Source organism: Centruroides vittatus, unplaced genomic scaffold (genome assembly GCF_030686945.1).
Source record: "Centruroides vittatus isolate TY-2023 unplaced genomic scaffold, ASM3068694v2 scaffold_3293, whole genome shotgun sequence".
Classification (NCBI taxonomy): Eukaryota; Metazoa; Arthropoda; class Arachnida; order Scorpiones; family Buthidae; genus Centruroides; species Centruroides vittatus.
In genome coordinates this window covers 712,482-739,861 of record NW_027122702.1, presented here as the reverse complement: position 1 = coordinate 739,861, position 27,380 = coordinate 712,482, and the positions used below count along the sequence as shown (strand labels likewise).

The 27,380-nt window shown below is 30.6% G+C and overlaps 1 protein-coding gene across 1 annotated transcript; it reads right to left on the bottom strand.

The window, feature by feature from the left end:
- Patr-1 (Protein associated with topo II related - 1) lies at positions 1 to 27,380 on the bottom strand. The gene is made up of 16 exons (XM_067286249.1): positions 27,062 to 27,380; positions 12,941 to 13,040; positions 9,431 to 9,531; positions 8,002 to 8,088; positions 7,024 to 7,434; positions 2,768 to 2,861; positions 2,604 to 2,696; positions 2,428 to 2,500; positions 2,304 to 2,351; positions 2,044 to 2,236; positions 1,856 to 1,970; positions 1,614 to 1,765; positions 1,322 to 1,546; positions 1,024 to 1,245; positions 703 to 791; positions 1 to 629 (listed from the first exon to the last, which is right to left on the bottom strand). The coding sequence occupies exons 1-16, from the start codon at positions 27,116 to 27,118 to the stop codon at positions 407 to 409; spliced, it is 2,283 nt and encodes a 760-aa protein (XP_067142350.1). The 5' UTR covers positions 27,119 to 27,380; the 3' UTR covers positions 1 to 406.

Below are 27,380 nucleotides of genomic sequence, written 5' to 3'. Positions count from 1 at the left end.
TACAAAAACATCAATGTACTTTATTCACATTGGGAAAAAATTTGAACATGATCACAGATTTATGAAATTAACTGCAAATTAAATATTTTATAATTATAAGTATTATTCAAGTAGGAATTTTTAACCACTGATTAAAAATTGTGGGACCTACTATATAAATCTAAAATATATAAATATGTTAATTTTCTTAACAAAAAAAAAAAAGGAAAAATCAATGTATAGTCACACAATTTTCTAACTCTTCTTTACATGTAAAAATGCAAAAAGTAAGGTTTATCAATTATCAACAAAAAATTTTTATCTAAAAAGAGGCACTGAAGCAAATGTTGGCCTTTTTTAGAACTTAGTGGTTATAACATTTCATTCAGCAATAGATAGTTCCCCAAATTGCACATATATGCAAGATCTATACACTTATTTCCTCTCCCCTTCTATTTACATTATCAGAATAATTACAGTCCTCCTTATATTTCAATTTGTCCAATCTTTTAAGAATAATTTCCAGCTTCATTTTGTTAACACAGTATCTTCCTAGTAAAGACATAATTTCTTCAATATTTGATTGCATATCTATAACGCTCTCTGGTAAGACATATAAAATATCTACAATATGAGCCATTACAGATTCCCTAGAAATTAAAGATAATTTTAATTTTATTACAACTTTTAATGATGTAAAATTAAATAAATAAATATACTCACCATCTATTGTATAATTCATTGTTGCATTCTATTTTTTTAAAATGATGTTCACCTTTCTTTAATAAATTAGCAATAACATCTGTACCAAACTAAAAATATTTTTTAAGTAATTTTAAACTTTTATTATAATTAATACATGCAAAGCATTCAAACAAAAGAAGAACTTGCAAATAGTGCATTTAGCAATATATTGAGTCAGACTTGATGATACCATGAGTCAGTGGTGCAGGAAGCAGAGATGGCTTGCAATACCACCAAACCCAATGAGATACTATTCACAAGTTGTTCTTTCATTTGATCATCTGTTATAAGAATACTTACTTTAGTCTGAAATGCTATTGAATAATTACTTTTCTCTTTAATTTGTGTTCCATTAACATTTTGTATTGCTTCTGTTAAAGTAACAATATCTTCCAAATCCAATTTGTCAATTATTTCTAAAACAGTGTTACAATGCTGCAGTAATACCAAATCATTTTGATCTTTCCGTAATATCATACTTAAACCCCGACACAATAACTCTAGTAAGGTCACTTGCTTAGACTATAAAAGAACAAATAAACTTTTTAAAACTCATTTTATATAATTAAAAAAATTGAGAAATGGAATGAAATCTTACAGTATCAAAAAAGGGAAGTGACCTCATGGCTAGATTTCTACCTTTTCGTACAGATAGAAGATATATAAAGTTATCATCTGTACTATTACCATTATTTTTTACAAAGCCACAAAATAACTTATCAATCAATTCTTGACGAGTTTTCTGATGTGGTATTTGAGCTTGCTCAGGAAGAGCTAATATGTGTTTGTCTTCATCTTCTATCTCCAAAAATACTGAATATAACTGAATAAATATTTTAAATTAGAATTATACATAAATAAATTAAATCAATTAAAAATTAAAAATATACTTTTTCAATACTAAGTAGCAGATATCTAAATCGATGACTGCTTCCTGTTTTATCATCATCATCTCCTAGCCTGCAGACATCCAGATCAAGAATTTTTCTAGGATTATTAACACTAGCAACTTGTAGCTTGCCTAAGGATCCTTCAAACTGTGCTAAAGTAAGATATTCAAACAAATTAGTCGTGTGTGGTCACATTTTTATTACCATTTCTTAAATACTATAAAATTTCATTATTAACATACTTGGCACATAAGTTCTACTTTCATGTTTTGTTCTCTCAGGAAGTAAAACCTTAGGTTTACTGACTGACTTCAACCCATTTTCCTTTTCCTTAACTTTCTTTCGAGATATGAAGGTCTTTAAAATTCATAAAAACGTTTTTATATTACAGTTTATTAATAAAAGTATAAAAAAATATTAATTCACATACTGTGTAATAATAATCATCAAGATAGGGATTATCTGATTGCAGCTGCCTCATTTGAATTTTTATCAACCAATGTTTTTCTTGAGTACTCATTAGACCATCATAGCTATCATCTGTATCATTTTGATAATGTTTTCCACTTTGCTCATTTTGCTGTCTTATTGCCCAATTTAAAGCAGAGTAGTAATGAGGATGTCTAAAACAACAATTTATTCTTTAATTCTTTTTTATTATTACTAATAAATTTAAAAACTTAAACTTACTTAAAATTTTCTAACAGAATTTTTTGATTCATATTTGTATCAACAGAACTGAAATAAAAAAACTATTTTTTATTTTGTTTTAAAATAAAATCTTCAATAATTAATTAATTAATCAATCACTCACTTTTCATTTACAATAGGAAAGTTACATGGACCGAATGGTATTCTTATGGGAGGAGGATTTTTTCCAAGACGTCCTTCAAATTAAGAAAATAAATATATCAAGATTGTATTTCCTTAATATGTTTTACAATAAAAATCTTTTGTTAGAAAAAAGTAACAAACTTTTTCAAAACTGACCTAAAAATCCTGACTGAGGAAATGGGAGAAATGGTTTCACCATAGGAGGCTGGCAGAGTAATGTAGGTGAAGCGAACCGTTGAAGTTGAGATCCTTCAATAAGATAAATATAAATTACAAAGAACTCTGAAAAAATGTATTGATTATGCTTTATTAATATTTACCAAGTCCTGGTGGTGGAAGTACAGATGGTGTTGCTGCAACATATTGTAAATTTGATGGCTTATGCAAACCTTTAGGTGGAATTATATTAGATCCCTAAATACAGAAAACTTTTTTCATTTAAAATTTATTATACAAACAAAAAAAATTTAATAATACTTTCTGAAACTTAAGAAAAATTTTTTAAATTAACTGTATAATAATAGATGTTATCAGAGATGAGGAATGACGTCAAACTTATTTCTACTTCTATAAATTATATATTTCCAATTTTTAGGAAATTAAGTTTTTCAAATTCTCTCCAATATATAACTTTTACAAAAAGATTCTCTTAAAAATACTCCTTTTTCCCATTACTGCTACTAATAATGTAATATAACTTCCATTGTTGCATTCATCTCAAATATAATTTTCTTAAATAATAAAGACTGCATATTTTATATTCTGCTTCATAATTTTCACTATTATTTCAAAATGATATTTTTTATATCTATGTAAAAAGCTTTTATAAATGAGTTATATATCAGGGAGAAGTAGTGATAATTATTAACTTACTGAAAATAATCCTTTTAGTTAAAATTCAAATTTATTAATTTATATATATATATTTAAAATAAGTATAATTTTTATTTCAAAAATATTCCATATACTGGAATTCCAAATAAAATATGACATGGCAAAAGACACAAGATTTCTGCAAGATTTAAACATTCTATATTACAAATTTTTTATTAGCTCTATCTTTGTACTTTGTATAAAGTGTTTTATTTCTAATAAAATCGACAGTTTAAATTTGATTTTTTAAATATTTAAACTAGAAAATATCCAGGTTATGTACTTGGAATTAAACTGAACAAAAATAACCTTGTTTCTCAAAATTTAAAAAGATACAGAATATATCAAAAACTATTAAGAAAATTACTATTTGCAAAATATTTAATAAACTCAGAATGGGGTCTATATATCTATATATATAGAATTAATTCTGCCAGCCAACTGAAATTAAAATGTTCCTTATTCTAATAGTCTGAAATCAGGTTTGAAATTTCATCAAATTGTCTTAGTTACCAAGAAAATGATAAACTTCAAAGGACAATTTCAGATGTAAGAAGGTATGCAAATACTGCATTTAGTCTTAATATGGATGCATAATACAATTATACCAAATTCAAATATCATAATTACATAATCATGTCTCTTTCAAAAGTAATTTAAAAAATTTTTTTTATAAAATTCACTTTGAAAGCACTTCACATTCTTTATAAAAATAGTCATAACAAAATTTAGAAAGTTAAATAATTAAAAAAAAAACTAATGTGTTTCAGATAAATAATGAAAAATAAAATTGTGTTTAAAGAGCTTAAATATAATATGTAATAGTTTTATGTAATAGTTGGATAATTAACCATCTACCAGCAATTTAATTTTTAAAAATACATGTAAAATTGTTTAACTGTTTAAAATTATTCAACAGTTAATAAAAAATACATTATTTCAAATGTAAACAAAAGAAAAGTATTATATTCTTAAAACTTTTCTAAAATTATTTTAAGGTAAATGCTTTAAATGACCTTATCTAAAACCAATTTGAACAATTTAGACCAGTGATTCTTAACCACTGTGCCATGGCACTTTAGTGTGCTGCCATTGCAAATACCCATACATAAGTAATGTCAGATAAGTGGTTCAATTAGTTCTACCTACAAGGGTGCATTTGGAAATTGTAACTGGTGTTACTGATAACTGCTGGTAGTTACCAAGGCATTTAGAAAATTTGACCTAAATAACCAACTGCATTTAAAAATCACTGTTATGACATCACTGGTCGTCCTGTGGTACTTACCGAAGTAACCATATGTGCCACCATTTTTAAATTATTAAAAGTGTACCGTGACAAAAAAAAGGTTGAGAATCACTGGTTTAGACCTTAGAAGACAACTTTATTCTTACTATTGTTTTGGTTTTTGAGGTGCATTATTGTTAAACCAATGAAGTAATATGAGGAAATGTTTTCAACAACAAAAAAATATGAAAAGATCTGAAGATGAGCCAGTTAGATTTCCTGGTCCAAAATGCAAAAATGTATTAGAAATAAATAAAAATAAAATTGTTTTCTGAGTAAAGTCTGTTGTGTTAAAATCACTATAAGGTCAAATTTAAAGCATACATCTTAAAAGAATTTAAGTTTTTTTAGAAAGAATATGCAGGATGATTCAGGAGGATTTTGCAATATTCCAGAGAGGACAGTATGAGTAATTCTAAGCAAAAAAGTTCATATGAACATATGTTGAATTTGTAATGGTTACTATGATATAGCAGTGTAGTGTATAGTGCATAGAGGATGTTAGATGACAACACTCACTCTCTTTTGTGGCCCTGTGCGAAGTTCAAGTTATCACTTGAACTTCACAGAGTGCCACAAATTCTAGAGAGTGTTAAGAATGTGTTGGTGTACAATACATATATAATTATTGTTAAAAGTGGTATTAGTACATCACTGTTTATCTTCACACACACTGAGTAGGCATTCAAGGTACCATAATGGCAGTTTTACCAGCTACCAAAGAATACATGTGATGATTTCCATTGCTCAGAGCACTAAATCAAGAGGTGTTTGCAGACATGTTTCAATCATTATGAGAATCAGAAACCCTCCTTAGTATAAGCAAATAGAATTGAAACATGTAAGTGCACAAATTCAAGAAATGGAATATTCCAGAAATGGTGCAGCAGAATTGAACAACCAGCACAACAACTTCCCACACATTTTGCATATATAAAGACAGTTTGTACCCATTTCACCTGCAGTGTGTAACATTTACACCCATGGAAAGTGAAAAGCATCTCCAACTTTGTCACTGATTATTACTGGTTGAAAATATGAAATATGATTTTGATGAAAAAGGTAAGTGACTGTAAAATGGAGATGTTTAGAATGAAACAATAATGTTAATAAAAATTTTATGGTCTCCATAAGAGAAATCAAGAAAATGCTTTTCCTTTTTTATTTATTAAGGTATGTGAATTTTAATAAAACTGTTTTTACACAAAATTAAGTGGAAAATAATTTTCTGTAAAAAATTTCAATAAGAAAATCTAGTTAGAAACTCACAATTTTGTAATTGTTATAATTCATGTTTTTGTCATTAAAATCCATAGTTCTTTATAAATAACATCTTCAAAATTTCATAAGTAAAAGACATCTCATATTAATGCTTAATGTCTAAACTTTCATATTTACATTTAATGTTTTAAAAACTTAATTATAATCTCACTATGTCAATTCTTGACTAAGAATATATTACACTTCAACCTTATCTTCCTTAATCAAAAACATTTAAATTAAAGCTCTTTGCAACAAACATTATAGTTTTATTTCAATGGATTAATGTATAATTATAAAAATATTTAAATAATAATAATTCTCCTGGGGATCACCAACTGATTGTGGTGGGAGAGCTCAGTAATTACTGATTACTAGATACTAATTACTGATCCATAGGGCAATGCAGGCTGGAGCACAAGCTCCTGGTAGGGACATCCATGCCAGTAAGGTCTATGGAGAGAAATGAAGCCAAGAGTGACCACACCCACATTCTGTGGAGATATTTGGTAGTAACCAGATCTAAGTACGATACTGGCTCGGACGTCGCCCGGGTTAACAAGGTCCACATTCCTGGGTTAGGCAGAGGCTCACGTTCGAAAAATAGGCCACAGTCTCCCTTGGTTACCGGTGGCAAAAGCAGCACCGGCCCAAGCATGGCTACTGCAATGCCCTCAACAGATGTGAGGAACCAACCTAGCTTTGGTGTTTCTGTGGCAATGCATTCACAGACCACAAAGGCAAGAAAACCACGCCAACGGATGAAATGGACAATAAAAATGAATGAGTTTATCATCCATACTTACTACACCATCACAAAACTCAAAACAAACATGACAGCATACAGACAACAACTACACCATAGATTCACACAACAATATCCTCACCTCACTGTCACCAAACAAAGGGTTGTTGATCAAAACACATACATCACACTACAGAAGGCCATTATATTGAATACATGTCATATTGTGAGGAAATTCCTGAATATAGACACACACACTGATACACTTCTTTAATTTTTGTTTTGGTTACTATGCTTTGACTTACTAGTTTTATTTCAATGGATTAATGTATAATTATAAAATATTTAAATAGTACACAGCCACCGGGGTTAACCGAGTATACCTGACATAATAATAATATTTAACAAACCTGTGGTGGTGTTCCAATAGGAGGTTGAATTGATCTCTTGCTTGGTGGACTCCCTTGATTATTTCTGCATAAATGTGATTCTAAGTCAATGGTTTGAGCTCTTGGCTTTGAAAAAATACTTTTTTCTACTTCATCCACAGTTCTAACATAATTTATGGGTAACGACGATGAATATGACCAATTCTCCTTTCTGTCTTCCAGAGAATCATTATTTGTAAATGCCCAATTATGTGCAATAGAATCAACAATATTACCCTGTGTTTTATTTTGCTGATTAAATATTGACTGAATATTGTTAATTGATGTAATTTTATGAGTTTCATTTTTGTTAAGAAAATCTCTCTCTAAATCTTCTAATCTATGAACATTGGAGATGAAGGGAGAAAATGGAACTTCATTAAATGAGGTTTCCTAAAAAAAAAATCAAACCAACAACATAAAATTATTAAAAATTGAAATTATATAACATATTAATACAATTTGAGGAATATATAGAAAGTTTAAAACTTTTTCAAAATATATAAACAGTTTCATTACAAAATTTCATAATTATTTTTTTTTAACATTCATTCCTGGTAAGATTCAATAAAGAATACTAATTTTAAACTGTTCTTTTCCAATAAGTACCTTACAGGAATTTTACTTTAAATTTTTTCTACTATACATTTTAACTGCCACATGGACCTGCTATGAAGCACTGATAGATTATGGCAACTTTTTCAAATTGCTGATATTAAAAGTAGGGTCTAACTTTAAATTGAAGGCAAACCTAGTTTAAATATGCATGTTAAGATAATTAATTAAATCAGAAAACAAAATGAAACAAGGATTTTGTTTGCTTGTTCTTTTTATTTTCTATAAACCTAAAAGAAAGTTTGTAATAATGTGTCATATTTACATAGATATATTTATAATATAAATAATTTTATTATAATAAAAGACTTTTTAAACTTTAATTGTTTAAATATTTGTTATTACCTTAATCTGAGGACGGCCACATGTCATTATAGCAGGGTCATCTAAATCATCCAGGCCCAACTGAGAGATACTCTTTTCCACAACAGACTGAAGAGAGAAAAATAAAATATGTTCATATTACTTTAAATTTTGTAATATGCAAAGTGTACAAATATAGTATATTCATGGACAATACACAACAACAACAAAATTATTCAGAATTGTTGAATAATTGTGTGGTTATTCTAGACTAACTCTTTAAACATGAAATTGGCCAAAGTTGGCTTAATATGAGATGAAATCAGTTGAATAAATGATGATGATGAATGAATCAAACTGACTCAATAATTGAAATCTAAAAGCATTAAATGGCAGATAATTTCCACAACTACCATTATATGGTCAAAGAATCATTGTAGAGGATTAAAATGAATAATGTGAGAGAGAGCTTAATTTATATTTTAATTCAAAAATATCTTCATTCAGTTTAGCAACTCACCAGTTCATTTGAGTGTGATATCATTAATGAAGGATTTGATTAAAAAAATTACATATATATATATATATATGTAATTTTTTTAATCAAATATATATATATATATATACTTATATATACATAAGTAGAAATGAAAAGGGAACTTGTATTTGTATTCCACAACTGCTTTTGAAAATGGCAAAACTGGAAATAGTTGTGGATTAGTCAATGAAGCTATTTTTGAAATAAACTAACTCAAATTTGTATTATAGGTAATAAGTTTTTTAAATATGTATATTTACCACATTTTTCAATCACATCTTGTATATTAAATTTTATAATTTCAAAAACTCATACCGACAAGAAAATCTGTTAAGACATTGAAAATGTTTAACCTAATATTTTCTAAAAAACACTAAGCAACTAAAGTAATACTTTTTTGTAAATAAAAAAATTTCGTGTATTTATCTAAATTAAGTATGCTAATTTCAACTCTAAACTTTGATTATTACCGTATTTTACGGACTATAAGACGCTACAGACTATAAGACGCACCTTAAATTTTATAGGTATTTTTTTTAAAAAATTGCTTAAGACGCTACGGACTATAAGACGCACCTGAATTTTGGAGGCAATTTTTCGAAGAAAAAAGTGCATCTTATAGTCCGTAAAATACGGTATTACTTTTCTAATTGCTATTAACAAAACTTAATAAAACTGATGATTAAAAATCTCTCCCCATAAAAACCTTAATTTCAAACTATACTGCATCATAGAATTGATGGTCTTTTAGAATTAAGAAAGTAACATATATATCCTAATAAAACTCTGTTTAAATAAAAACATATTTTGTCTGTTTTCAACTATTGAAATAATTTCTGTCAGCACAAAATGTCTATATAAATGCAACATGAAATTGATTAAATTTACATATTTCATAAAAAATTAAGCATATTTTAATTAAAAGCAACTTACATGTGGATCTTCTCTATTATAATCATCATTCTCATCATTATCTAACAATTTCATATCAAGCTTGGCCAATTTTTCATGATTTTCTTCCCAGTCATCCCCATCTGACAAAAAACAAAAAAATATATTAAAGTTTTCAAATGCTGTGATTGCAAATTACTTTTTGTGAGTATATTTATATTATTCAAAAAGAACTATGTGATTCTCTTTCAATTCTTCAAATGCTTAAAAAGCTGTCTTTAAAATGTTAAGAATGTTATAACAATGTCCACTCTTTAAAAAAAATTTTTTTTATTGCAGTCATTGTAATTATTTCTTGATTATTATTTTTATTTTGTTATTTTGAATTTATGTCAATTTGTTTTTGTTCTTATTACATTAGTATCACAATTTTCTACATTATTTTTAATAAATTACTTTATTAGGTAACCAAGTAAATTTTTATGTTTATGTTTATAAATAGAATAATGTTTAGAACTCTTACAAGACTACTTATACTTAATGTTATTTTGAAAATAATGAAAACATTTAAAAATTTTTGTTTCATTTTACTTTGTTTATAAAATTGCATAATAAAAGCTTTAAAATAGAGTTGTTAATATTTTTTGACTTAAATTACATCATAAATTTATTAAAAATATGAAAATTTAATAGAAGAAAGAGTGAGGCAAGTAATAAAAGTATTTCTTGTACAAGATATTATTCAAGTAACATAAACCATGAGGAAATTCAATTATAACATAAAATTTACATAATGTATAAAATATGAGTTTATATTCATTATTGTCACAAATTAACTAATCATCAATTTGGATGTTTATATTATATATATATATATATATATAAACTATACAAAGTTGCAATTAATAAATAATCTAAAACAACTAATAAAAATAAATAAATATTTCATTGATTTTAATAAAAAAATATTCTTGCAGAACTTTTTTAAATTATATTCTGGCAGTTGTAAATGAAACACATTTCTTAGTACAGTTTTCCCAAATGTTATTTTTCTCAAAATTTTTAAATCAAAGTAGCAAGTAATGCTTCTATACTTATGCTAATATTTTAATGAAATAACAATGATAAATACTTAATTCTTGATTACTAAAAATTCACTGTTAAAAATTATATTAGTATCATTAAAGAATGCATCAAAAATGTCTCTTGATATAGTGTGTAGAAGAATGTTCTGTAATTTTTGTTAAGACAAAACTTCACATGATGTCTGTGCATAATTACAGGCAGGCAGTGAACTAAATTGTATATGTGATCTCATGTGATGTAATGTGATCTTGTCACTTCCTGCCAAGAATGGCTTTATGTAGGATCAAGTTTCTGTTATGTAACTTAAATAATGTAATTTACTAATTTTATCTAATTTGTAGTAAAGTGTATTACAAAAATTAGAAGCCTGAATATTTCATTTAACAATTTTCAAAAGATTTCTCACTGATAAGTAATGAAAGTTAACTTTATAGTGCAATGTAAATGCAAAGCCAAAAATGAATATTTAAAGACTGAATTTATTTAGTAAGTATTCATTTTTTCTAAATAAATTTCCACTGAATGATGAAAATCACAAATCATAATTAGACTTTGCAATTGCATTGCGCTATAAAGTTAATTTTTTACTATTTATCAGTAATTTTAATTATTTTTACTAAGAAATCTTTGGAAAGTACAGAACATTATACTTTTTACCAAAAGATTTTTGATGCATGAAATGATTTAATTATGTCTTTCTCTACTAATAAGAACTGGATATGTATAAACTGTAAAATAACCGTTTAATACCTTAATTCTCCAGTACAAAACAAAACTGACTGATGTTTTCAAGCTAATGCTAAGATCTTTATCAAGTCAATTAACATTCCAATATTTGGAATGCAAATTGAACAAAGACGTATTACAAAACTAAGAAGAAAAATTTTTAAATAAATAATTACTGCGAAATTTCATGCCTGCAGTATACAGACGTGAAATTTCAAACTCATCATTGATGCAGAAAGTGATCCAGTTGAAAAAGAATACATAGATAAGCTACAAACAAGAGTTGTCAATTTACACAGACTGCTCTTGCTAATAGATTAAATTTTGGCAGGTCTGTGGTCCCATCCCCAGATATCCCAAGATTGTTTGCTTTTGCTAAAATATATAAACTGGAGTTTAACTTGAGACCTGTAGTAGACAAATCAAGATCTCCTACTAGCTTGTTAAAAAATTCAATACACAATATGCTTGCCATCCATTCAAAGAATTATAAATACATGGTGAATAATGCTACAGAGCTGGTCAAAGCATTCAAACATATCTATATAACTAGTAATGCTCATAACAGTTTGACTTTGCAGCTTTATATCCTTCTATCAAACTACAATCAGGCTTCTTTGTTCTCCAGTATTGGTTGTTAAGAAGTATAGAGATCCTATGTACCACCAGCAGGTCCTAGAACTAGCATGTTTATTGTGTTACTTCTTATTTTTCCAGTTTAACATCATCACTTACATACAAAAGAGAGGAGTTCCTAAGAGAATCCCCCTTTCAGGTGATCTTTGCAAAATGGTAGTATGCCTTTTAGAGAAGAACATTTTAAAGTTTTTCCTTTCCATGATAATCACAGATACGCAGATGATATTGATTATCTGGAAGGATAAGCCCAAAACTGATAACTAACTTCTTACAGTGTATGAATGAATCCATATGGGCTCACACTCCAGTTAGATCAGGCAAGTAATACCCAGTGTCATTTTTTAGATCTCAATATACATATTAAAAACAAACATATATATTAATGTTTACTATAAGCCAAGTCACACATTTATCCCAGACCCATTCATGTATAAAATAGCTGCTTTCAGAGCCCTTACAATTAGAGCTTTTACACATTGCCCATATTTAGAGAACACATTAAAAGAACTGAAACATTTGGAACAAGTTGCTACAATTCATGGTTACAAAAAAGGATTGATTTACAATTTAGTCAAGGAATTAGCAAGGCACAAACAAATGCATTGAGTTTTCCCATTCAACCACATATACATCTGTTATAGACAATGTAATACACTCCAACAACCCTATGCGCATCTTAGATGATTTTGATCATGACATGAACTTATTATACAAAGAATTAGCTGCTAAAAGAGCTGGTTTGGTATATAGGCATAATCCCACTGTTTACAAACTACTTTACAATGGAAAAGATGCAGTCAACAAAGAGATGATATAGGGATATACAAAGTTCCTGTGAGGGATAACAATTCAATAAAAATCTTGAATACATAAGCTACTAAACAATCCCCATGTAAGCAACTAGCTGAACATAGATTAACAAAAAACATACCACAAGAAATAAGGTATTAAAAGGGTTGTTTTACAATGATTTATTTATCAAAATGAATATTTAGTAATGTTTCTACAATCATGAAACATTATCAAAAATATTTATATATTACTTGATAAAAAACTGCTTTAATATATAAAAATAATTTAATAATTTCAGTAATAAATTACCTGCAACATCTCCAAAGGTTTCATCATTCAAAGCATCATATTCATCTTCATCTACTTCAGCTGTCAAGAGGAGTTCATCTTGTTTATCTGCTCCAAGTGCCTGCATTAAATAATGTATATAAAATATTGAACTATAAAAGTATAACTATTATCATTTGAATTAACAATCTAAATTTTTTCAATTATTTTTATTATAAAGATAATTTATTATAGAAACATATGTTTAACATTTTAGTCACTTTTTCGCAACAAAAATAATTTAATGAAATAATTAAAATGAAAATAAAAGATTACTCAATAATTAACAAAATCAGTTATTTAAGAAAATGTAGCTATATGCTTATTAATTTATTGGAGAATATTTTATTAAATGCCTAAGAAAGTAACATTGCCAATCATCATATTCACTTACTGTTTAAAAAATTATACAAGAATAGTAAAATTAAATTTTTCATAATTTAAAATTGTTCAATAAAGTCATGAGATTGACAAAAAACAAAACATGTCAAATTAATAAAAATGAAATTTATAGGAGCAATGGAGCCTTAACCACCTCACCCTGTGTCTCTGGGGACTCATGACCTAGTCCAGATTAGGATCTCCAGAAACTTTTTATAGTCAATCTGTCCTGGATACATCAAGTCCTATTTCTCACCACCAACCGTTCCCTTCGTGGGAATCGCTGAACCCATAATGAATATGAAAAATCAGTTCTCTTGGTACCCAAAGGAAATCTTTTGCAGCAATAATTACTAATTTAAGCTTCCTGTAACATAGAAAACAGTCAAATACCAAGAGCACAAAATATACCAAAAATTGGCCAAACCCAGCTTGGCAAAAAAGCAAAGCAAAAGAGCTGGTTTGGGGACAGGAACACAACTTGAATTGCAGAAAATGATGAAAATCAGTTTTGTGGAGTCGGATGTTTCTGAGTGAGTGTAAAATTCAACAAAGGTGACTCCAACCTCAGAGTTTACTATTGGTAAAATGTGAAGTAAGAAAAATAATTAATTAGTATCCAAAGAAATTTCTTAGAAAATGGACACTTTGATAAATTTAGATATCAATATGACATTAACCCATAAAGGCTGTTTCATAGCAAAATGTTATGTATATCTCACATGACATGCTCTATACTTTCAGAAAATAGCTTTTATTAATTTAAGGCCCATCAGTGGCCAAGTGGATAAAACCACCAAAGTTAGTCGTGGGATAATTTTTTGTAAATTGTTGATTTCTAAAACAAAAACAGAAATACAGTAATGTCAAAAATCCAGATATTAAAAAATACATATCAATCTTTTCACTGGTAGCTTTGTTGTTGACGTTCTTTCAGCTTATGTTCTTTTGGCCTTACATTGTCGATATTCTAATACTCATTCAGAGGTTGCAATTTTTTAATTTTGAAATTATGATTAATGTATTTTTTTGTTTAAAAATAGTGTTTCTGTAAATAATATTGTAAATATTTGTAAGTATTCCTACATTTCTTGTGAAATACCAGCTTGAACTAGAAAACCTAAGCTTGAATTAGTGTTAATTCAATTTGAGGATGGATGACACGCTGATCTTAGGTTAACAGTAGAGAAAAATATCACAAAGGCATTAAATATGTATAAACATGCTATATTTGCTAGCACTTTTGATGTCCTATAAAACGTCATCCTCAGGCAGACGATTTCAAATAAACGTTTTTTCAAACAAAAGTTTTCGAATTAAAATAACGGCATTAGTCCATTAGAACGAAACCAAAGTTAGAACGACCAAACAAAGAATTTTAAATGACACGCGTGCCATCTGTTTAATAGGCATCAAGCTAGAGACAATGTTTTAACCTTTTAAACAAATCGACCACATAGCAGGCAACTCAAGCATGGGGGAGTTGCACGGATTTAGTAAAACAGTAAAGAAGGCCTCCCAAACATACACCAGACTCCTCTCCTCACAACATCTGAGCATTGCCACATGATCCCACAGTGGGGTATGTTGGTGTTGTAACACCATTTATAGGATATCGAAAGAGCTAGCAAATATAGCAGTGTTTATACATATTTAATGCCTTTGTGATATTTTTCTCTCCTGTTGAATTAGTGCATTTGGAATTTACAGTACTTAAAATGTTAATTTACACATATATTTGAAAATCAAGACCAACTGAAAATCTGGATGGTCTGGCCCAAATTAGTCTAGATTTTTTGATGTTTATTTTGAAATTTATATTTGGACTTTTACTTATATTGACTCAGAAATATCTAATCTATGTTTCTTATACAGTCAAATCTCAAGTTTCAAATGTCCTGGTTTTCAAACAAACAATTTAGTTCACGAACAAAATTTTGAACCCATATTTGCCCAGTTGCCATACAATAACTCAGTTGCATAACAAGCTACTCGGCAAGAGCTGGCCACAGATTAGACACACACAGATGAACAGCTCCCTAAACTCCCTATGTTATAAAAAAGTCCAACAGTCCAACAGGACTACTGATTCAGAAGTTAGTGGCACTGAGATTTCCTTGCGTCATTATGTCAGGACATGAATGAACCATTGATAATGATGTTATTTCAATGTGCATGTGGGTAAGATACTACTACTGTTTTTTGGTATGTGCCACTATTGAATTTAAGTCAAATTAATTAATAAAAATTGTATTAATTGACATTCGTGTAATATAAATGACATCCAAGAATTAATGTTTAAAGGTGCTTAACTCAAATTAAATAATTTAATTTTGTTATATAGTATTTTATCCAGGCAAGCAGAGTTGTTTATAGCACTTTGTAAAATGTTAGTTCCAGTTAACATTGACAGAACATTTTGCTATATATATTACAAATGCAATACAATAATAAAGACAATATTAAATATTATATTATCTATATTATTATATTGTACTACCACTCAAAAGTGATTATACTTGAATTAAAAAACACTAAAACCTATAATCCAGCAATTTTTATAAGTGCACAAATGTCTTTCATTCCTCCACCCTCTATGAGTGTACAGTACCTAAATGCATCATCCCAGAAGATCCCTTATAGAGGGTATGAATGATTTACATAAAGAATTTTACAGATGGAAAACCATCTTTACTGTCAGAAGCAATCCCTCTAGCAGGAACAATGCAGCCTTTTGGAAATCCATACAAGATTCTAAGAAATGGATGAATGCTAACAGCATCGTTGCCCTGAAAGCCAACAAGTCTAAAAGTATTGTCTTTATATGTAGATCCACTTATCACAAAGGCATCCAGGATTATATCTTACACATACTACTCCATCGCCTCTGATAACTACCTCATTGAACTACAGATTAGGGTCCTACGATTCACCAACACTCCTGTGGCAAGCATCCTTCATCTACATAATGAATCTGTTATCATCCCATGCTACATCACACATCTTCGCTTAAATCAAGACTCATAAACCTGGCATACAACTTTGGCCTATTATGGATAAATTTTCATTACCCACCATAAGTCTCGAAAGGAAAGTCAACAGTTTCATCTTACACCACCTCCTTCCTTATCCATACTCCATCTCTAATGACTTGGAATTACTCAAATGCCTCATGGGCCTTAAAAGGTTCAGGGCCTGCTACACTTCAGTCTGCAACTCTGTATCTGTCCATCCATATTGAACCGTGCTTCTGGTCTCTCCATAATTTCCTCTTCTAGTATATTCATGACTCGAATAGACACCACCATAACATTTTAGAACTGACTGATCTACTTTGCCATTCTTCTTTCTTCTCCTTTGAAGATACATGTTTCTACAAAGTAAGGGTATCCAATGGCAGCCCACTATCAGGCACTTTGTGTGAACTAGTTATTTGGCAGCTTGAGACCGCTGTCCTCCCCGTCTTCACCAACCACACTCTCTTATATGCATGGTATGTCAACCTTATTCTCATAACCTGGTAGAACAAATCCTGTATCCAAGAATTCCTGCAAAATATCAACAACAACCCTTACAGCTTTTGGTTCTGCTTTGAACAAAATAATGATCAAACTGTTCATTTCCTGGACCTCCAGCTTTCCTAATCCAAAGAATGCCTAACTTCTCAGGTTTATAGAAGAGTTACACAGCACACAACCTTCATCCCCACCTGTTCCCACAATCTGTTCACCTTCAAGAGGCTGGGTTCAGGGCCTTCACCCATTTGTTGGACACACATGACAGATATGGAGCACCTTACGATCACCCAGTACGCAACTCAGCATGGCTACTCTCAACATACTATTAAAGGCCTTATACATCGTTTTTCTTCTGCCACTTCTGCCTTGCCAATAAATTGCACCAAGGACACAGTTTATAGGACTGTCATTTACGACAGGAAGATAGCCTCCCTTTACAGGGAAATATCTAAGAAAAATAACTTTCATTTAGCCTTCCATAGAAGTCCTTTGATTTTCTCCCTCCTCCTCAATGCCAAAGACCACCTGAACATGCACCTGCAACTAGGCAATCTATACTATCCCCATCAACAATCATAGATCTAGCCGCCACTTAGATACATAGGTGCTACAACATGCCCTTTAAATGCTCACCTCAAGGAACATCAGATGGTTTAGCCAACATGGCATTGGCTATCTATGCCTCCAAACTCAACATTGATATGGAATTCGACAAGGCTCACCTCTTATATAGCTCTTCCAGACAACTCTTTCTCAAACATCTTGAGCGGGTAGAAATATACTGTGTATAAGGCCACCCGCAATAACACTACTATTAATTTTTGTGATGCTGACTCCTTCCTCACAGCATGGAAGTCTTTCTTCAAACTATAAATCTTACTATCACCCCTTTCTTTTGTCAATTGAATACATGATATTACAATACCAAATTAAATTCAAACACCTAGGTGTTCCAATTGAATTTAATTTGGTATTGTAATGTCATGTATTCAATTTAGTGGCCTTTTGTAGTGTGATGTATGTATTTCTATTCAATTGTAATGTGCCCAGGCTTTTGTGTAGTATGTGTGGTATGACACCTGTAGAGGAGAGAACAGACAGGTACAATAAGCACCTTATCCATCCTCCACAGATGCCTTATTTCCTGGACAAGTTCTGTGTACTTGCTAATTTTTTTAGTGAATGTGTTTTGTACATTCTGAGTGTTTGGAATAATTATGTCTATAATGTATGTGATTTTATTGTGTTTGTCAATGAGTGTGATGTCTGGTCTGTTGTGGTAAATTGTTTTATCTGTGATTATGGCTCTGTCGTAGTACATTTTGTGCGTGTTGTTTTCCAAAACTGTCTGTGGAATATATTTGTAGTATGGTTCGTGGATGTCTACTAATTTGTGTTTGTTTGCAAGCTCTTAGTGTATTATATTTGCTACTTGGTTATGTCTGTGTAAATAATCTGTCTGTGCCAAGAGCTTACAACCAGAGGTGATGTGTTGTATAGTTTCTGGCATGATGTGACATTTTCTGCATGTGTCATTTGTGAGTGTTGCATCTTTGAGTATGTGTTTTCTGTAGTTTTTAGTATTTATGACCTGATCCTGTATGGCAATCATAAATCCTTCCGTCTCCCCAAAGAGGCATCCCTGAGCTAACCAGCTGTTTGACGCAGTTTTGTCAACAAAATCCTGGGCCAAGTCGTAAGGATGCCTGCCATGGAACGTCTTTTGAGCCCACAATTGCTTAATGGTGTCTATACTTTTTATATGTTGTGTCCATATGTTGTAAGTGTAAATTTAATGGTGTGTTATTTGAGTCTGCTAGAGTTACTGCTTTATGTAACTGTGATATTTCTTGTTTTTTGTAGAAAAATTCACAGTGACTGTATTTGTTTGTAGTGAAGATTAACCACGTCCACCATCTTTACGTGGAAGGGTTAATTAATCTTTGCTTTATTTGTGCATGTTCTGTTAGTTTGGCCTGTTGGAATCCTAAATACTTATAGAACTCGCTGGTTGTTGGTGGTACATCAGCTATCCCACTGGCACTTTCATCATCATCATCTGTTTCTTCTTGAGAATCTTCGACACCACAAATAGATGTGATAATCATTTCATCAGTCATATTCTGACAAATATCTTGTCTAGCGTCCACATCTTACCAATCAGTCAAAGAATAATTAGTTATGTCTGGCTCATTCAATATTTTCCGGATACAAGAAAATTCAGCCTCAGTGAAGATATTATCTGAAGCTGAATCTGAATGTGTTGTGGTTTGGTCGAGATCAACTTGATTATTAAATTCATTTAATTTTTTACAACAGTTTTTAATTGTCTCTGATGTGACTGCCTGCCAGGCAAGTCCAATACTGTAGGACGCGTCTTTGAGATCATTTTTTTAAAAATATGTTGACGTCAATGTTTGATGCTAATAATGATTTCGTCATTTCTCTTCGGTAATTTGTTTTGAAAGCACTAATAATGCCTTGGTCTAAGGGTTGTATAAGAGCAGTGGTATTTTTTGGAAGATACATTACTTTTATTTTACCATCGTCAGACACAAGGTTATCAGCCGGTGGATGAACTGGGCAAATATCTAAAAGAAGCAAAGCTTTTCGATCTAGACTCAATCCTCTCAGAAATTTTTGCACAGAGGGAACAAAGAAATTGTGAAACTAGTCATGAAATATGTTAGAAGTCATCCAAGCAATTATGCTGTTTTTATAAACAACTGGTAGAGATTTTATATTGATTGACTTGAAACATCGTGGGTTTTGACTTTTACCTGTAATGAGCAGCGTAAACTTGTGATTACCAGCTTCATTTACACAAAATAAAGCTGTTATCCTTTCCTTGCTTAGTTTTAATCCTGCCTTTTGTGGGTTACTTTTTAGATCTTAGGTTTTGCTTGGCAACATTCTGTAATATAATGCAATCTCATCACAGTTATAAACTTGTGCATCAGTATACCCTTCTTTCTTAATGGAAATTGTGAACTGTTTGGAAAATTCTGCAGCACCTTCAATATCACCAGACTTTGCTTCACCAGAAATGGAAATTTGGAAGATGCCATGTCATTTTTGCTAATGTCACAACCAACCGCCAAAAGCCTTAAAATCTCCTTCTACTTTTAAGCTTACATGGAATTTTTCAGCCTGCAACTTTAAAGCTGTTCCAGATACAGGAATACCTTCACTTCTTTTTTGCACAAACCATGCATAGATACAATCATCAACATTTTGATTTTTTCCAAGTAAGCCAAAGTCTTTTTTCAAGTAAGCCCAGCATCTTGGTCAAGCTCATAAACAAATGATTTCAGTTTTGTCTCCTCTGCCATACAATCCCTTACAGTTCCTTCAGGTATGCCGTATTCTCTTCTTATGTTTGCTTTCGAAACTCCACTCTTTACTTTAGCAATAATGTCAAGCTTTTCACACTATAAACTTTTCTTTTACTTATCATGCATATAATAATTAAACACTATTCAAAATACATACACAATTACTCAATACGCAGTAACAATAAAATGCGCTACTCACTAACGCCACACAGACCTGTATAAAAGTGTTTGAGCTTATCACATCACGAACATTGCCCGTGCTATAACCAAGTGTGCAGTATAGCGAATAGCACTATAACGAAGGTCCACTGTATTATATATAAAAATTTTCAATATAATTCTGAATTACATTTTTCATGAAAATATGCTGAATTCATCACTGCTGTTCAATAAACAAAAAGTGCTTAATTAAGATAATACAACTAAGAATGGCCCAAACTAACTTGTAAGACCAAAACAATTTTGTATTAAACAATTTGATAACCTTAAGCAGTTTCTTTACATGATTATGTTATATGATAACTATCCTAATGTGAGAATACAGGGCTCGTTTACACTACTAGCCTTCGCGTTCACCCCATCGAAACCTTCATTCCACTCACGATGTCAAAGGAACGGCCTTTGTATGAGCAATATGGGAGATCAAGATCGTAAAACCCCGATCTTTGTCAAGACTGACACCAGTTAGTCAATTCTGCAGACTAACATGCATATACAATTAATATTAAGGAGGAGTTAAAATTTAGCAAGTGGAGTGTCGTGTGAATGGTAAATAATTCAAGCTCAATTAATGAGACCATATTAAAACAATAAACAAATATTTAATAAAACAAAACTAAATGAATGAATACAAGTAAACACAAATGATATACAGATTAATGGAATTACAAACGATATATTTGAGACTTATCTGTCAAAAAGATCAAACTATGTAAACTTAACCTTAATTAACCAAATGTGCAAGAAATTAAATATCTGTACGAGAGAGTGAGTTACATCAATCTAACATTTTACTACCTTCATAGCATGAAGCTGTTCTTGTCTTCGCTTCCTTTCAGAGATTTTATAGAGTAGTTTTACTTATGGCCAGTTCTGTCTTCAAGTGCGATGCAATTACATATGGCTACCTACGTATGCAGATCTACCAAAGAGTCTTCCTATGGCCATCTTCATAGAGATCTGCTGGGGTGTCTTCTATGGTAGTTTGTTGGAAGGGCTACCTTACATGTAAAATTCTTCCCTGTATGAGACTACTCCGATGGCAGAAAAAAGTCCCCTATTTATACCTTTTACTTTCTCCAGATCTCTTCCAATGGAGATCGAGCTTAAGGATCATCTGACTGGGTGTGGTTGATGTGTCTTTCGGATTTAGTCACCCTTTTAGTCATAGGAGATAAAGATCTCTCTCGGGAACTGGCTTTGTTGAAAGCCAGTTCCTGATATTTAAAATCCTGATATCCTGGGGATATTTAAAATAAAAATTGTATGAGCTCAATCCCAGAACCATATACAAATTGAAGAAAAGTTGACAGAAGCATCAAGCTTTCCAGAATACTTTACATAAGGTGATATGATTACACATACAAAAAAAGTACCTAGATGCAAAAAACACCACTTTCAGTTTCTTTTATAAGTTTCTGTACATTTAAATAATGTTAAAATAAAGTTTTTAGAAGTGTTCTTTGCCTATTGTACCATTTCCAACAAGTGTGCCAATTTGAAGTGGAACACCCTGTTAAATACAAAATAAAGCATTTCCCCAAAATCTAACTAATTGTCTGATAGCCAGTATGCATCTTCTCAATCTGCCACTATGCTCCTATCAACTTATATTCATTTGGTATATTGAGGTCACAACTGCCACCTACCTCACATATATTCATGCTCCTACATTACCAGATTAGTGTTTCTAGACTACTGCCAACAGGTAAACTATTTAAAATTTAGTTATCAATGAATAAGATAATTCAACAGTATTTTCAACTTTCCTGAGACTATTTGACTATTCTGGACATTTAATGGTAATGTGGTTATTTCTTGAGAGAGTGAGAGAGACTGCAAATACAGTCAAACCTGTTTTTATGCGGTGGATAGGGACCGCATTAAAAAAAAAAAAAAATCACACGAAACTTCACGAATGGCTGTAAAAAATAGTTTTCGCAACACAATTAAAAACATATTTTTTTATGCGGTCAATAGGGACCGCATAAAAAAAAGTCTCACATACAAAATAACTCAAAACCGTACGAAATAGAATTTATTGACAACAGATGTCAGCACTTGACTGCATCGTCTGGTCTATCGTCTGTTTTACATATTTTTGTCCAGGTGGTGTTTTGTTGACTTAAAAAGTAAATTATTTCATTTTTCGCATATTCATGCAATAATATTCCTATAATAAGTGCATTTATGCTATAATAAGTTTATTTAGCTATAATAAGTCAACGTGAGACATGACGAATCGCACGAGACTAGTCGCCAACTATACCGCACAAATTAAAAATTCGCATTAAAAAAATCGCACATAAAAAGAGCGCATAAAAACAGGTTTGACTGTAATAGGTTTTGAATTTTGTTTTTGCAGTCAGAAATCTAAGTAGCATCCTTAACTAAACAAAATTCTCAAATAATCATACAACATACTAATTTATTCAGAAACATTCTGAAATGTATTGTTTACTTATACCAAGTGTATTCAAAGCTGTGTTCCATCCTCAGGCTTTACTGTCCAGAAAAGTTACCAAATTTTTTACAATAAACTCGAGTACAATTGCTCCCAAAATTGAACACAAAAAGAACATTTAGGCTCTAAACTGTCTTTCAAATCCCACATTCTTAGCAGACAAATTCATTTCCCCGTTAGTAGTTTTTTTATAGTAAAATTTCTGATTGGTAAAAAAAAATGCAAGCAAAAAAGTAACCTGGTAAATGACTTTCAGCTGTACTATAGATTACCACCTATGGAATTTTGGAACTGAGTATATATTTGAACTCTGGACTGAGATGAGTTCAACAATACCCTACTTTTGGACCAGATTTTACACTATGGCAGCACAGCGAGATTGCTGGGTCTGTAGCAAATTCGTTTGCTACGTGGGTGGTCTAGGTTCGATCCAATCTTTGGCAAGCTTTTTTTTTATTTTTAATTGTTTTAAAAATTATAACAACTTTTAAATAGAAATAAAGTTAATGACCTAAAAATATTATCAATTAAATCATAAATAATTTTATTTTATTTATGAAATGACTGTTACAGCTAACTAAAATGTGAATTTAAAATATTTTATTTTTAAAAAGTTGAATAATTTCAAATGCATTTTTAATGGAAGTAAATTAAAACTTTAATTACCACTATAACAAATTTTTGGGTAGGGTTTTATTTATATAAAAATTTTTACAATATCATCTTTGTCAATTTTTTATTTTACATACAAGCACCAGAATGATAATTATCATAAAAACATTGAAACAACAAAACAAAAACTATTTTGACATCTTGCACAATTTATGAAGAACAATTGTTTACACGAACAACTCTCTTTTAAAAGATCTGTTGGAAAACATACTTCGTTTATATTCATCAGAAAGCCTGGAAGTGTACCAGGCATACTGGATCATTTCATTAAAAATTGGCAATGACAGTTGATGATGCACTATTGATTGTATTTTTATACAGTCTTCACAGGAATTTATTTCTCCATTATTTTCGATCAGATAAGCGCAATTTTGTATAAGCTTTATTAGATTTTTTTACCTGTCTATAAAAATAGACAACACAAGGTTGAACAAGAGGAGTACATTTTGGAGGAATAATTGTACAATGTGATTTCTTGTCATCCTGAAAGATTTTGTCATATAATTCAGGCTTTGTTTGTCCACCCCAAGAGTCAATAATTAACAGAAACTGTTCTTTTCCCACGTAAGACTTTAAACAACGATTCAGAAAGCAATATACAGTCCTGTCATTAGCATCCCAGATTTCGAAGACGTTATTATGACATTTTTATATTTTTGTGCATATTCATTTACTGTTTTTCTAACTCGGGGGCCAAAGTTACTGGTTGCTTCTTGTAAACAAACAAATACTTGAGGTATGACTTTTCCAGACAGAGTGAGAGCATATTGAGTGATATATGCATGAGTCACTTTATTCATGCTGTGCCTTTTGACGAAAAATAGTTTTGCTTCCTTTTTCATCCAGAGTCCTGCTGTACACTGACTGATACCAACATCCTGGAAAGAGAAAACAACCAAAATTGAAGTATTCTGTCAGAGAGTCGTAAAAAGAGAGAGCAAAATGAATTTGTAAATACTCTGCAATAATTTACCTGTCTGGTCAGTTTTGATAACAAAATCTTCATTGAAATTCGGTATCAATTTGAATGTCTGGGTTCGAAAAGTGTCTGCAGAAGCCAAGTTTTCTTCAACTGTCACTGTTTCTTCTTTTGAAACAAATTTTGTCACTTTTTGTTCACAAATTCCATGCTTGTTTTTGAATTTATGAACCCAGCTGTCAGAAGCTTTAAATTCAAAATCTGTAAATTGTCGTACTGCTGCTAAAGCCCACTGTTGTAAATTCCAAGTAGTCACTTGTTGATAATTCTCTTGGGCTTCAACAAAATGATCATGTGTCCAGGAATTGATTGTTACATACTTATCAAATTGATTTCCTCCTCTTTTTTATTTCTTTTTCCCATTGGGATAAATATTCCTTCTTTTTTAACCGGTTGCATATTTTTTTTGCAATGTTTGTAGATTCTACGTGGGGTGAGCCTTTCTGATATTAACAACTTTAATTTTGTAATCCAAAGAAAGATGGTCTACCTCTCTTCTTTTTTTTTCTTCTGGTTCATATTCATCTGATGAGCTATGGTCTTTGACTTTTTCAAAAGATCCTCGTCACAGTTTTCATTTTCATGAACAAGTTCTTCATTAGTCACAAGTATTTTTTCAGCCAGCATGTCCATAGTATGTTCATAAATTTCTTCACCCATTAACATTTCTTTGCAAGAAATTGAAGTTGAAGATTCCAATGTAGTCAAATTATTTTCGGCAAGCAAGCTTTTGTAATAAACAACCGCATCTTTTAACCTCAACTTAAGATTCATTATACAGTGAAATGTTGGACTGATTTCATCTACAGCTTCTGATACTTTTGTGATTTCTCCATTAACAGACATTTTCAATTCACAATATTTTAAAAATTCTGATATTTCACAGTACAGAACGCTCCAATCCTGTGAAAGTCAAGAATGAATTGGAACATTAGTTCGTTTCTAGAGGAATAAGGGTGGGTAAACCAGTATATATCATACTGTAGCAAGTAAGGACCATCGTTCGATTAGTTCCGTTAGACAGATGGTCAGGAATTTTCAAGACCCTATCTTTACAACGAATATTTTTAACCTCTCCACAGCTTATAATATCTTAAAATTTGTAATAACTTTTTAATGACAATAGTGATTAAAGTTTTAATTCACCTCCATTAAAAATGCATTTGAAATTATTCAACTTTTTAAAAATAAAATATTATCTTTAATTCACATTTTAATTAGCTGTAACAGTCATTTCATAAATAAAATAAAATTATTTATGATTTAATTGATAATATTTTTAGGTCATTAACTTTATTTCTATTTAAAAGTTGTTATAATTTTTAAAACAATTAAAAATAAAAAAAAAGCTCGCCAAAGATTGGATCGAACCTAGACCACCCATGTAGCAAGCAAATTCGCTACAGACTCAGCAATCTCGCTGTGCTGCCATAGTGTAAAATCGACCAGTATATGAGCTGCACATAAAATTTTAGAGTGCTTTTTCTCGAAATCTTCTGGCTAGTGAGCTTTACAATTCTTCTGGATGGACACCCTTGAAGTATACTACTAGCCTGCTAAGTCTCATCCCAAACTGAATTTCTGAGACCGTAAGGTCCCCTTGTAAGACCGATTCAAGTTCCATGACACTCTTTTTCACTAACTTTTCTTTTTTGTGGACTGCTTTCAGGCTGTTTTCCACTCCAATTGACAAATGAATAACATGTTCACAAATTTTGCAACGACAGCACGATCCCTACTTTGCCTTTATGTTTGCTATAATGAAATTGCATTTTGTATTTATTCAACCCAACAGAGATGAATAAATATATTTAACAATTTTTTATATTGCATTCTTAAAAATCACTAGCAAATTACTCATTGCTGAAACACTAACTTAACCTCAACAATTTGAAATTAAATTAATTTTCTATGTATATATTGTCTACTTGGATTTTGTTTATTAATAGACATTATTATACTGGTGAAGTTTCTGATTAGCAAAGAGGAAACCTTTGTCAAAAGTCAAAACAAAATATCTTTATTTTCACTTGTTAGATATTTTATTTTGACTATGATTTCCACTCTTTGCTAATCACAAACTTCACCAGTATAAGTTCTTTTAATAAACAAAGTCCAAGTAGACAATATATACACAGAAATGTAAAAAGAATTAAATTAATGTTTTACTTATAATACAATTTGGAAATGTGTATTCTATACAGAAAAACCAGCCATCTTTATTGTAAATGGGTAAAATTACCTTCAGGAAGTTTGTGTATATACTTATACACGCAAACTACTTAAAAGTAATCTCTACTAAAAAATATTGTTATAACTAATTTTTTAAATAAAATATAACAGATGGCGCCACCAAAATTTTAAATGTTGACGGGAAAGTTAAGCAACTCAAAGCTGGATTTTTTTTAAACTATTTCACAATGACGAAATAACTAGCAGCTTATCTACGAAGTACGTTTTTTGCGTATCAGCTGCTTTTGTTTCCGATCAAACACGGTGTTTTATATAAACAAAAACGTTTTAAACAATACTCACAGACAATTCTGCATTATAAACAAAGAAACTATCCATGATAGGGCTTTTAAGTGACATTCCAACAACACCAAAGTCCCCTTAAAGGCATTTTCCATTCAGGTTAGGCCTATCTGTTCAACTGATCTAAAATCATGTTGTTTTCTTCTTTTTAAAATAAAACTTGAGTTCTGTTTTTAATTCGAGTATAAATAAAAACAGATTTTCCTCCGATTATAGCAGCGATTGCCGTATTCGTAACCTGGAAATGCCTTATCTGCCACTTCTCATGTGAAAGACAAACCAAACGACAATCCATGTAAATGAAGGTTACAGTTTCTAA

Coding starts and splice junctions, on each gene's coding strand:
- Patr-1 (XM_067286249.1), bottom strand. CDS start 27,118: ATGTCACTTAAAAGCCCTATCATGGATAGTTTCTTTGTTTATAATGCA. Junction 1,971..2,043: donor TTGATGATTATTATTACACA/GTATGTGAATTA, acceptor TGAATTTTAAAG/ACCTTCATATCTCGAAAGAA. Junction 1,246..1,321: donor CACTTCCCTTTTTTGATACT/GTAAGATTTCAT, acceptor GTTCTTTTATAG/TCTAAGCAAGTGACCTTACT.